At 39.9% G+C, this 13,602-nt stretch overlaps 1 protein-coding gene across 3 annotated transcripts in view; it reads left to right on the forward strand.

Annotated features, from left to right (window-relative positions):
* The window catches only part of DSP (desmoplakin), a 38,591-nt gene that overhangs the window by 13,287 nt on the left and 11,702 nt on the right, over window positions 1-13,602 (forward strand). For all 3 annotated transcript variants that reach the window (XM_064663939.1, XM_064663947.1, XM_064663956.1), the window contains exons 5-18: window positions 404-532; window positions 1,568-1,618; window positions 2,594-2,755; window positions 3,696-3,800; window positions 4,985-5,080; window positions 5,294-5,419; window positions 6,325-6,477; window positions 7,543-7,697; window positions 8,101-8,227; window positions 8,768-8,972; window positions 9,480-9,697; window positions 10,494-10,660; window positions 10,968-11,106; window positions 13,072-13,265. In XM_064663939.1, coding sequence (XP_064520009.1) covers window positions 404-532; window positions 1,568-1,618; window positions 2,594-2,755; window positions 3,696-3,800; window positions 4,985-5,080; window positions 5,294-5,419; window positions 6,325-6,477; window positions 7,543-7,697; window positions 8,101-8,227; window positions 8,768-8,972; window positions 9,480-9,697; window positions 10,494-10,660; window positions 10,968-11,106; window positions 13,072-13,265 — 2,027 coding nt within the window. The remainder of the gene's footprint in view (window positions 1-403; window positions 533-1,567; window positions 1,619-2,593; window positions 2,756-3,695; window positions 3,801-4,984; window positions 5,081-5,293; window positions 5,420-6,324; window positions 6,478-7,542; window positions 7,698-8,100; window positions 8,228-8,767; window positions 8,973-9,479; window positions 9,698-10,493; window positions 10,661-10,967; window positions 11,107-13,071; window positions 13,266-13,602) is intronic.

Consider the following 13,602-nt stretch of genomic DNA (forward strand, 5'->3'; position numbering starts at 1 on the left):
GGGCTACAGAACTTAACCGGGTATTTTCACATGTATTGCATGAACAGCATTGTTTGATAAAGTCATAGTTTGTTTTCAGAGTGATAAGAATGTAACTATACTGTAGAACATAAAAGAATAGTTTGATCCAAAGAAAACAGATGAAAGTACACTACTGAGTGTGCTTCATCTAGTCTAATCATAAAAAAATATTTTTCCTACTTTGTTTCTTCTGCTTTGGGAGCCGGTCACAGAGCTTAAGTGATGACAATTTAAAGAAATTATCACCTCCTATTCTGAACTTTCCTTTGTTCAGTTTTACTCTCTACTGCATAATCATGTTTTCTTCAGTTCCATTCCTTTATGCTCCAGTTTAGGTAGTAATGTTGGAAATGAAAGTACAAATACTGTTTCTTTCTCCTAGGCTGAAATGGAGCTAGTGAAGTGGGGGTTTGATGCAGCATCCATTGAGCAACAAATAGGAGACCATAGGAGAACTCACAATGCCATTGGAGACTATCGCTGGCACTTGGACAAAGTCAAAACAGATCTGGTAATTACTGACGTCCCTTACACATTGCTTAATCTAGATTTATATCCTTGCATTACTGGTGTTCCACTACAAAGAAGGAATATTGAGTAGTTCATTCTCTCTTCAGAAAGCACTGGTGTCATGATAGCTACCACTTTCAACCGTAATTTCATGATAAATTTGTGTTTCACTTCTTTTCCCAGATTTTGAAATGAAAATTTAGTAGCTATTTAACTTTTTGTTGTTGCATACTAAGGCTCAGATCCAGGCTTGAATCATCAGGTTTTTTTCTGTGAAGCATGCACAAATTCTGAGCTAAGCTTAAAGCTTTTCATAGGTGTTGATTTCTTTAATTTTTTTCCCCTTCTGAGACTTTGTTCCACTCTGAATTTTCTGATTGGAATAAAGAAGTCACTGAAAATGCAGTTACCTTCCTCTGCTATCAGCCCAGCAGTTACAGAGATGAGAGAGGAGGCTTATTTCATTTCCATTCATCTTTTCTCTAAATCGGGAGGAGAGAGTTCAGTCTAAAGAAAAGGCACTCTGTTCTGGAGCTCTGATTTCTCAACCAAGCTGAAGAGTGAAAGGGATATTACTCCTTTTTCCCTTCAGTTTCAAATAGGAAAGGTGATAGTCTGGCCCTGTGGAATACCAGTTCCAAGGCTGGGCAGGCTATCAGCCATAAAAGTGGGAATAAAAATTGTGGCCTTCTGTTCACATTGTAATTTATAGTACTTCATAATGTCCAAAGCTAGCTCCAGGACTGGCTGGCCTAGGAGTTTGGTACAGCAAAAAATCCAGTTTCAAGAGTTGCATTGGTATTACAGGTGTTATGTGCAAACTTGCTTACATGCTAAGCATCCCTAAGGATAGTAAGTTTGTCTGAGCCTTGGTTTTATGCTTGCTGTGGTCCTCCAGTGGTACATCCATCCATGTCTGTTGTAGGCATTTGCAAGTTACCATCTGCAGTTATTGTGATATTAACACTGTAAAGGAAATATTAGCAAGTAGGCAACTTGTGAAAAGCTCACTAAGTATTTCCTGTCTCTGTTTCAGCGGGAGAAGGCTGCGGTTCATCAGCTGGAGGAAGAATATGAAGGCCTGCTGGTGAGCATGAGATGTGTTCATTTCTGATAACCTCTATGACAAAGGTGCTTTTTGCTTTATTAACACTGGCATGGTAGTGAAGGGACACTTCAGGTTTTGACAGTGACAGAGTGACAGAATTATTGAAATAATTCTATTCAGCAGTAAACTGACAGTGTTTTTTAGTTTCTCGATTCATCTTGAGTCATGAACTTGAGATTAATTTATTGCCTGGTGTATAATTGACTTACTCCTACAAGGAAGTTTCTAGTTTGCACCTGGTGAAGGGAGTTGGTCACTAAGCAGGTGGAGAGTGGAACTCTGCCTTCTTAATGGGTGTAAGCATAGCGAAGAAATCAGACTGTATACGATGCCTAAAAAGTTACTCAAAGGTGGGATTAGAACCAAGTTCTGTGTAGGACAGTGCATCTTCCCTGCTTTGGATTTTCATATAAAATACAGTGAGAATCTTGTGCAAATGGTTTATTTAACCCTTGGGATCGGAAGCTGATTCCTGTGCACATTTCAAGCAATAGGATCTGTATTATGGTCTGAAGACAGAGAAGGTATTTTTTCATGAAGTGTCATCTGTGCAAAAGGTGATTCTACAGCATCAAAGATGTCCATGAGCAGCAAATGCAAGTAAAAGTGATGTTAAGTGTTCAGACATTTTTTGTACATTTCTTCTCCATGCCCTTTTGCTTGCCTGCATGTCTGCTACACGTGTGTTTGCAATGACTGCTGTTGTCAGGTTCCCATTTTTCTATAAATCCAGACACATTGTCCACTGTCCATTACCATTAGGTTTCATAATTCAATAAGCCCAGGCACATTATCTGCTGTCCGTTGCCAACAGGTTTTATAGATGTGTGGGTTTTACTGTTATTTTAGTTAAAAAAAAAGAGGACATGCTGTGCTGCTCTCTCAGCTTCCCTTTCTCCACCCAGCCCAGGCATTCCTGTGTTTATGGCTTCTCATTTCTGGAATTCCTTGCAGAAATACTCCTTTGAGAGAATGGATCAGCTTCGTCAATTCCAGAACCTCATTCAGGCCACCAGCAGAGAGATCATGTGGATCAATGACTGTGAGGAGGAGGAGCTTCTCTATGACTGGAGTGACAGAAACACTGATATTGCCAGGAAGCAGGAGTCCTTCTCTGTAAGACAGCTCAATATCCTTCCACTTCCCATGGGCCCTCTTTTGGAATAGTGAGGAAGGAACAACCTCTCTCGGGACAGACTCATCAGAGGATGGGGATTTCTTCATGTTTCAAAGTTCTTGGGGATTTTGTCAACCCTTTTCAATTAAGTACAGTGTGACAACCTTTTGAGTCAAGATAGGACATTTATTAGAAGATTGTGCCCTTATTCAATCAGTTGTCATGGTTTCTTCTGACCTTGGAAGCTGGCCTTCTTGGCACAGTCCACTGTGGACTAGTGATCACATACAGCTTGTGCACCCAGTCACTATGTTGGCATGCTAAACTAAGGGACTTGAATCAGGCAGTTTAGTTCTCCCTGTTAGGACTATGTAGGGGCTCGGGGGTCCCTGTATTTGGCCCTGATCATCTGTCATCAGGAAGCAGAGCTGTACCAGAGGGAACTGCTCTCTTCCTCTGATGGTTTTGCCAGCAGCACATAAAGTGCATGGTCTGATGTAGTTTGCGCTGCTCCTTCTCATCTGTGGGTATGTAGGGAAATTGAGCATGTGTGTTTGTTTAACCAGTGTTGGTGCTGACCATCAAACTGAAAAAGGGATGAAGATTCACACTACTAAGGAGGTAGTTTTTCTTTTTTTAGTTCAGTTGTTTTGGATGTTGCAAGATGTAGTCATTTTTACTTCCATCACTCCTAGGACAGGCAGAACTTTGTGTGCTTTGCTGTGTGAAGCAGCGAGCCCAGAGACTAGAACTGAGATAATTGTACCTTTCTTGATTCTACTGCCTTCATAATTAACTTCAGTACACCAAATAGAATTACTACATAGTGTTAGCAGGGATAATTATATTATTATCACAACTCTCTCGAAAATTTAGAACAAATCATCCTGTGCAGTGTACCTTTGGGAGCTTGTTTAATGCTGTGTTTTGCTTGTTTAGAAACGCATGAGTGAACTGGAGCTTAAAGAAAAAGAACTCAACAAGCTAAAGCAAGAAAGTGACCAGCTAGTGCTCAACCAGCACCCTGCTTCAGACAAAATCGAGGTGAGTTAGACACACTTGTGCAATTTCACATGCTTCTTTAGTTGTTACGTGAGAAAAGTTCTCAGTGAAAGTCCACAAATGAAGAGCTGCCTCTGGACACAAGAAGGGTTTGCCTGTCAAAAAGCATGTCCATTTTACCCAGCTCTATTAAATAAATGTTATTACCTTCCTCTACAAACCTGGCCGTAACAACTGCACAATGATAGATGCATGTAAAAATTAATGCTAAGCTTGGGGAGTTATCTGAGGGTATGAAATTGCTGTATCTTGTTTGAGTTAACTACAGTGCAGTGGAATTTATGGTAGGAAGGCATATCACTGTTGTTCTGCTATCTTAGTTGGCATGTTTTGAAAAAAGTCACACCCTTTGTTGAGGGTTTATATTTAATCCAGGTGCAAATACTTTCTCCAGCTGAAATTGATGGTGCCTTTCTACAGCTTAGCCAAGACAGTTTTGCTCTTGCAGCTTGGCATACATTTACCTTTCAATTATGAAGGCTGCAACAATTTGGAAGACCTCATTTTATTAGGAAATATTGCAGTTCTTATAATTTTAAGAGTGCATAAGAACCCTGAAACCGAAAGAAGCTACAAGGAAAAAAAGATTAATCCTTTCCGCTTTTTAGTGCGTTTGCTTTTAACTGTTACTATGTTGTGTAAAATCACTATTCCTATTTATCCTGTGGTCAGTTTCTCTCTTAAAAGACAGATCCTTGTAAGCTCCAGCAGTGAAGTAAAAGTTGTATGTAATTTTCTAAAGCATATACATTATGACTGTGTGAAGATTTTGAATTTAAAAACAACCAGCATAAAAAGTCATGTTAGGCAGTATTCCTTGGAAGGAGGAGAACATGGCAATTTGCAATTGAAATATTTTATTTGCAGTACTGCTTATGCATTTCACTCTTTTTTGTTAATGCACCTCAGGCTTTATGCCTCTTCATGCAAGACATGAACAGACTTCTCTTTGTGTCTCACAAGCAGGTATTTAACTCATTTCAGTGAGGTAGATGCTCAGAAGTTGTGGAACTATTTGCATGAGTTACACTGTTCTGGTCTGCGTGAATTTGTTTTTGCAGATTTTTCATTCGCATTTATGTGGGGCATAGGTAATTTTGCTTGAGTCTAGATATGGAAGAGATCAGTGTGGTGGTTTGAGTTGTATATATTAATGTTTTTGTTAGGCCTACATGGACACATTGCAAACTCAGTGGAGCTGGATTCTTCAAATTACCAAATGTATTGACGTTCATCTGAAAGAGAATGCGGCTTACTTTCAGGTGAGTAGTGATGTGGAGGATTCACATTACTTTTGTTAAAAGTGTGAATCCCATCACAGGTATATTTATTGTGCATAACACATTGTTGCCACGTTACAAATGCTACCATTCTGCCAGAGATGAACTGGGATTTCTCATTAAAGGAGTCCATACATTTTTAGCAGATATTTTTAAGAGCCATGTACAACCAAATTCACAACTATTCTTCTGTAGTTTTTTGAAGAGGCCCAAGCCACAGAATGCTATCTGAAAAACTTACAAGACTCCATCAGAAAGAAGTTCATCTGTGATAAGAGCATGTCACTGCAGACTTTGCTGGAGCAGATCAAGGAGCTGGAGGTACTGTCACACTCACCTGGCGGGTTATGTTCTGTTTTTCTTGGAAATCAGCTGCCCTTTTCAAATACCAAATGTAAACCCAGGTGCACAGCAATGTTTATATACAGTACTGTAGGAACTTGAAACTATTATGGTATATTCCTGCCCATTTCACAGAATCACAGGGTATGTTGAGTTGGAAGGGACCCACAAGGATCATCAAGTCAGAAAGCCTACAAATGGACCAGTGTTTTTTTAACTTGTGTAATACTGTTTGGAAATTCTAATTTCTTTCTAAACCTGTAATGAGTCCACCAAATTCCCAAGTTTCTGACATACCAACAAATTAAAAAAAATGACATACTTTTTTCTTAGGTGGTAGAATAGATTTTACTTCAAAGGATAAATACATTCAATAAATGGTTCTTCATGTCACTGTATCACTCTTGTCTCTTTGAAAGGACAAAACTCAGCTTTTTTAGCTGTTTGCTTGTCATGAATTAAGTACTACAATCTCAAATTGGAGAAGAATGTTGTGATGTAAAAGACCAATTAATGAAGTCAGGTTTGAGAGTGTAGTTATTACCTTTTTTTTGTTAGCAATTATTTTGTTAGATTCTTTCAATTTAGGCCTGTGTTTCTTAAACATCACTGTAACCACATTGAAGATCTGTATGGAAAACCTGCTATGAAAATTTTGAAAACTTTTCATCTTGCCAGAGCTGCAAAGTTACTTAATTTGATGTTTCTCTTCTCTTTTTTTAAAACTGCAGTTTTACATTATAGGCCAAAGATTCATCCCACTAGAGCTAATGTAAGTTTTGCCTACTGTAAGCTCCAGATGAATCCCTCTCTTAATAAAACAGTGGAAACTAGATGACATTTCTTTTTAGAATTATTTCATTATATACAATTAATTTTTGCAGAATGAACGAGAGAGAATTCTTGAATATAAGAGGCAAGTGCAGAGTTTGGTGAACAAATCCAAGAAGATTGTGCAGCTGAAGCCGCGTAACCCAGACTACCGGAGTAACAAGCCCATTATCCTCAAGGCTCTGTGTGACTACAAACAGGATCTGGTACTGTATCCCTTTTTGGCTGAGAACAAACATCACATAAACTAGAACATGGCAAGTTAGTTAGTAAATAAACCGTTGACCCGCAGGTATAATCCCTTTGTCTGCTTTTGGTCCGCTTAAATTTCTTCAACAGAAAAAGCTCTTACTTTCTTGCAACTATGAATAAACGTAATTTGGTTGGTTGGTTAATAAGTCTAGTTGTAATTACTAATATTAATCAGTTAAATATCGTTAATAATCACATTTCAAATTAGCATATAAAAGTCTTGTTGATAATAGGATTAGAATTGTTGATACAGATCTTCCCAGCGTCTACACTTTTTTTTGGTGATTGCTCACCTTTCCAGTGTCTCTCTGGATCCTTAGGTGAACATTTCATCTAGTAAAAGGTGAGGAGGATACCTCGGTACGTTGGTATCCCCATTTTTTTAATTGGTGGAGTATGAAATGAATGATGATGTTTTTGTTTCCTCCTCCGTACTGAGGCTGCTTGGGTTTATTTCTGTATTTTTTTTTCTTAGCAATAGACTTAGATGCATTTTCTGCATACGTGCTTTTTCCTACTCCATGACCACACTTGTGGCTGCACTGTGTCAGGATTTCTGGCAGTTGGGGCTTGGTGAATCTAGCTCTGCCATGCTCACTCACAGTCTCTTTGCAAATATGGACACAGCACTATGCATGCTTAGGCCTCGAGCTCACTGGCTTACAGCCATACATGGTTGCATAGTTTACCATGGCCATGTGTACTCATTCAGTCTTTGATGTTTGTCAGGGCAAGCCCCAAGCCTGATGATGAACCAGACTGGCAACTGCTCAGTGTTCTGTGGCTCCTGCTTCCTTTTTTTGTTTGTTTTTGTTTTCTCTACATGGAAACCAGATTCAGGGAGAAGGGGTTGATCTATGCTGATGTCTTGCCCCAGTATGAAGCCAATGTGCACACCCAGACCTGGCAGCTGGGAAGCACTCCTGCTTTTGTGATCGTCATACATCTTCCTTGTCTGTCTCTCCTAGAAACTCCATCTTACTTAACTAAAGAAAACAATTGTTATGTGTTCCTTACAGAAAACAGTGCGAAAAGGAGATGAATGCATCCTGAAGGACAATAATGAGCGCAGCAAGTGGCTGGTGACTGGCCCTGGAGGAGTGGATATGCTGGTGCCATCTGTCAGTCTTATCATCCCACCCCCCAATCCTTTAGCAGTGGATCTTGCTACCAAGTGAGTTGCTGCCTGCATTTGAACACCTGCCATTGGGATTTGATAGAGCAGTTCACTCAAAATATCAACCAGTCACAAAATATGATCTGAGCCTTGATCGGAGTTCACTCCCTCTGCCCCTAAGGGTAGAGGATTAAGGACTAGACCATTGACTTGAAGGTCATACTTCAGTGAAACTCGCTGGGATCTAGGTTGGGGCTCAAAAATATTTAAACATGAGCTTCTACAAGGATTTTCTCATCTCTAATAATGAAAGTCATGGATAAATTAATTTCCAAGATTTTTTCAAGTAGGGAACAAGCCTTAATGCACTCCTCATGTGGTGAATGTTTCTTGGGATGTTTTGTAGCTGTGCTACAAGGACAGATGCATTTTGATCATGAATTTTCTTTTCTCATGTCAGAATTGAGCAATATTATGAAGCTATTTTAGCTTTGTGGAACCAGCTGTATATCAACATGAAGAGCCTGGTGTCTTGGCACTATTGTATGATTGACATTGAGAAGATCAGAGCGATGACTATTGCCAAGGTAAGACACCAGCTGGCCTTACCTGCAGACCAGAGACATCCATGACCTGATGACTACTGTCCCAAACAGAGCTTGCAGTATCCTGTGCAGATCTATGTTCTGCGAAACCATGAGCCTTCCTTTCACTGGGTTGCACAAACAATTACATATGGAAGTTGCAATTTTATTAAAAGAGAAGCAAAATTATTTCCTATTCAAACATGATATGGATAAACAGAAAGATTAGCTAAGGGATTAGCTATTATGTACTTGCTGTACTTGTTCCCATTGTGCAAGTGCATGGATAGACAGAGTAAGAGGTAGAATTTCAAACTATTCTTAGGTTATGGAATGATTGTAATAAGAATAGATTAGCTTAGTGTGTACTCTTAGCACCATACTTCTAGAGTAAGCCTCGGTAGGTTTTGTTCTAGCTATTACTTTGAGGTTTTTTCTAGGTGTATTAGTTTCATCCATATTGATTAAGTAGTCATAAACCTTTCCCGGTTGCTTTTCTTTTTTTATTTTTTTTTTCATAAATTCCCTTCTTCTTTATTTCAGCTGAAAACAATGCGTAAGGAAGATTACCAAAAAATAATAACTGACCTGGAGATCCATTATCAAGAGTTCCTCAGGAATAGCCAAGGCTCAGAGATGTTTGGTGATGAAGACAAACGAAAGATCCAGACTCAGTTCACTGATGCTCAGAAACACTACCAAACCTTGATTATACAACTGCCTAATCAACCACGACAGCCACAAATAGGTTTGTCATCCTCCTGGTTTTTGGAGAGTTTAGACTGCTTGGGTTTCTTTGTTCCAAGGGTTGTGCATGGTACATTCTTTTTATGTGAAAATGTTCTCTTGAACAAATGAATTGAAACGTGTTCAAGAACTATTCTGCTGTCTCCCAACGTAACAGAATTGGCCATGTGCAGGGAAGATTTTGTTCTTTCCTCCTTTGGTGGGAATCTGGGAATAGTCCTCCAAAGATCATGGAACTTGCTGGGAAAATGAGAGGAATTTAGTCTATTTGATATGTTTTCAGTTATTAGGAAGCAAAATCTCACTGCTGTGACTGGGGAAGCAAGTTTGTCTTTTTGTGAAAGAGCGATTTCATTCCCTGAAACAACTGCATAAGGGCCCAGATCTTCTACCTGTTCTCAGTTCTACAGATCCACTCAGTGCTTAGATCACTTGGGCAGCACATTGGCTTCCTGTATGTGGGTGTTCAGTTCTCTGGCAGTTGACATCTACCCAATTCACGTTGCAGTGGTCCCAACTGAGACCTGTCCTGTGGGTTCCTCAAACACGGTTATCGTTAATGAGAGAAACCGAGAGCATGAGAAGCAGGAGGCCTGGCTGCTGATGGAGCTTCAGAAACTTCGGCGTCAGATTGAAGCTTCTGAGATTCAGATGGTTCAAAGAGCTCCTCTTGGAGTGGATCAAGGGGCTATGCATGACTTTTCAGTCAGAATAAAGGATTTAGAGGTAACCGTGGATATTTTTCCTGGAGCATCTCAAATTCAGCATGACTCTATGCTGCAGAGCATACTGCAGTTCTGCTTCTGATCAGTTGGGGAAGACACACATCCTGTGCAGAAAATTCTCAGTTGGAAGCTAACCATGATGATTTGGATTGGAGTTAAGCTTCTAGGTAGAAAAAGTTGATTCTTGAATTTTAGAAGTAGCATTCTGCCCGGCAAAGAATACAGGAAGACTGATCTCAAGTGACATGAGCTTGTGCTAAGCCTCATCCAGGGTAAAGCACTGTTAAAACCCTTTTCCAAGGACCCTACTTTACTAACTAACTGTGAAGTGCTGTCTGTGGATGCAGACTGGATACATGAGTCCTAGAAACTCTCTCCCTCTCCTAGTTCTTAAGATTTATAGGAAGCTGGAGAGAGAAGATTAGTTAGAAGGGAGAACAGGTTTAGCATGTGAGAAATTCCCCTAAATCAATGAGGTTGCAAAGGTCTTAAGAGCAGAAGGACCTTGGCATGTCTGCCCAGTGCAGTAGGCAGCTGGCAGTAAAGCACTTTGCTTTCAACAGAGGTGAGTTTCAGAGTGGAGGGGCTCAAAAAGCGGTATTACCTATTGCAGACTGTCCAAAAAGAAACTGCTCAATATTACTTGCCTCGAAGAAAGCAAGCTCAGTCACTGCTTCAGTCCTCAGTCAGGCTGGTTATATAACAGTAGACTATTTGGATAAGGAGACCAGTTCCACATGTGCTGTAGAATGATCAGCCAACCAAAAATGTGTAAACCAGGCATTCTCTTTCCTTAGGGTGTGCAGAACGACTCTCAAATAATGGCTGAAACCCTCAATAAGCATAAGGACTTGCTGCCTAACTTCAGAGGCTGTGAAAAATATGTGTACTTGCAATCAGAGATAAATGCCCTATTTCAAAAGCTGGAAAATATTAATGGTGTTTCTGCTGGCTACTTAGACAGGTAAGAAAATTGAGGTTATAGCCATAAATAGTCACTTTGTTCTATAATGCTTAGTCCAGATACCTGCCTTTTGTTAACAGTAGTGTAAAATTGCACCTTCTTTTCTACAAATTCTGTACATGTGAGTAAAAACAGACATGTGAATTTCTTCTCTCTTCTGGAATACTTTAAAAAAAGAAAGTGAGAATCATGGGTATCACAGAAAATTCTTGTGTTACCTGTTCTTTTTAACTAAACATCTGCAATTAGAAATATCACCTTTCCTTCCCCAGTCCACAATGGATTTGTCTTGTATTTTTTATTTTAGCTTGAATGCACTGAGGTGTCTGCTCCAGGTTATTCTACAAACAGAAGATGTGATCAGAGTTTTTGAAGTCAGGCTGTCTGAAGAAGAGACTGTTCCTTTGGATCTTGATAAAGTAGAGGCTTACCGGGCTTGTCTGAAGGTGAGAGGCCAAGACCCAAGGACACAGAAAGGCAAAATTTGTAGCTGCTAGCACTGATCTGTTGAGCTGGGTGGAACCCTTGAAAGCTATTGGAGATAGAATTGCTGATCTTGTTGTATTTTATACATAGGCATACAATGCTTTTGTAAATCAGGCACGGTGCCACTGGATGGTCGAGGGAGGTGATTGTCCTGCTCTACTTTGTGCTGGCGTGACCTCACCTTGAGCACTGTTTTGAGTCCACTTTCGGGGGCCACAATATAAGAAAGATACAAAGCTATTAGAGAGGAACCAGAAAAGGGCTGTTAAGGTGATGAAGGGTCTAGGGGGGATGCCATACAAAAAGTGGCTGAGGTCACTTGGTCTGTTCAGTCTGGAGAAGAGGAGACTGAGGGGAGACCTCATTGCAGTCTGCAACTTCTTCACAAAGGTAAGTGGAGGGGCAGGCACTGATCTCTCCTCTCTGGTGACCAGTGATAGGACCCAAGGGAACAGCATGAAAGTGCCAGGGGAGGTTTAGATTAGATGTTAGGAAACAGTTCTTCATTGAGAAGTTGGCTGGGCACAGGAACAGGCTCCCCAGGGAAGTGGTCATAACACCAAGCCTGATAGAGTTCAAGAAGCATTTGGGCAACACTCTCAGGTACATGGTGTGATTCCTGGGGCTGTCCTGTGCAGGGCCAGGAGTTGGACTTCAATGACCCTTGTAGGTTCCTTCCAACTCACAGTATTCTATGATTCTATGGAATTAATGAAAGGAATATATGGGTTATTACTTCTTCCATCCTCAGGTTGTTGCTGCCCCTGCAGCAAAAGCAGTTGCATGGAAGCTGTCCATTATCCATTTCTGTACAGTATTATCCGTGTTTATTTGCATCACTCGTGAAGGTAGATTTGAAAGCAGTATCTCCTTTCTTGCAAACAGGCTTGTTAATTGCCCCTGTTGTTCTCTAGATGTAACACGTAAATTTGAGTATTATTGTGTGTCCTGGTTTTGGTATAGGGTCCTTGTCAAATCTTATAGTGAAAAGTATCCATCCTGTACAAGGGGAGAGGGCAAATAACTGTGCTGAGCACAAAGTTGGCTTGCAGATCCAGTCTTTTTCTGCCATTGAGCTGGACCTTCTGTGCACTGAGTGCATTTGGGAGAACAAGGACTCTTTCATTGTTTCCTGTTCTTAGGTGTAGTAGGGAAAAAATGTGTAGGTGTCACAAATGGAGTACTAGCAAGTCACCTTTTTGTCATTTTAAATGAGAGCTGCAGTTTAGTTGCTGGGAGTTGTTCTTAACTGGTGTAAATTTGAGCTATACAGAAAAAAAAAATAACGTTTGAGCATATTATCAAAGGCTATAGCCATCCCTGTGACTGGGGGATGCAAGGCAGACCACTGCCTACACTGTATGTTCCATTTGGTGATACCCTACGATATGTGACTATGTGTACACAAACAAGTGTGTGTGTAAAGAAACATCTCCATGTAAGATGTTTATAAAATTGTAAACAGGGGAAAAAAAAATCCGTGCTGATTTTTAGATGTTTAAAAACTAGATATGCCAGTCCCAAGGCTTGATTCCACAGCTGTTGCAAGTGCAGGAATTTTTGTGCTTCAGTGAAATTTTCTAGTCAGTTGTTTCTAGGAACAAGCAAGTCTCTTGTTCTGCTCTGGTAACTGCTCTGCATAATTCTGAGAAACTGAAGTGTTCTCTTCGGAATATGACTGCAGAGGGCTTTGGTTTAGCAAATTATTTAAAGTCTAACTTTAAACAGATTTTTAAGCCAAAATGTTCACCAAAGTAGGTGTTTCACTTTAAATATATTAACTCCAGCTAACATCACTATACGTACCTTATTGATTTAGAAACAATATCTTTAGATCCCAACACATTGTGCATGCTGTTAAATTGGATAAATTTCAGTATCTTCTCAAGAATAAAATATATGATAGCATTTTCTTTTTTCTCCAGAAAATGAAAGCAGACCTAAATATGAAGAAGTCACTACTGAATACCTTGGAAAATGAGCTGCAGAGAACACTTCAGATTCACTCACAGTCTTGCCAGTCATATACTCTGTATGACATGGACATTGGAAAGTACTGTGACAAAGTTACCCAGCTAATAGACCGCTGGCAGAGAGCTGATAAGCAGATAGATAACAGGTTTGTTCATATTTCCACAGCTTTTTTCTTATTGCTATTGCTACCAAGATCATCTTAACAGTGAGTCTAAAAGAACTGATGTGCGCTAACCTTCACTTCCAAAGGACAAATGGTGTCTTCAGGGCAATAAGACTTGAGCAACTGTGAATAGATTGAACATACTTTAAAAAGGATTGTGTAAGTCCAGGCAGAAAAATGTAGGTAGCCATGTAAATGTCAAATTTATGTGCTAAGGAGCTGTTCTCATTTTCTTTTTTGTTTTAATTCTTGATAATATCCTTGGATTAAGTACTTCCAATCAGTGGTTTCCCTCCCAAACAAAGCAATCATGTTTATT

Source organism: Pseudopipra pipra, chromosome 1 (genome assembly GCF_036250125.1).
Source record: "Pseudopipra pipra isolate bDixPip1 chromosome 1, bDixPip1.hap1, whole genome shotgun sequence".
In the NCBI taxonomy this organism is placed as follows: domain Eukaryota; kingdom Metazoa; phylum Chordata; class Aves; order Passeriformes; family Pipridae; genus Pseudopipra; species Pseudopipra pipra.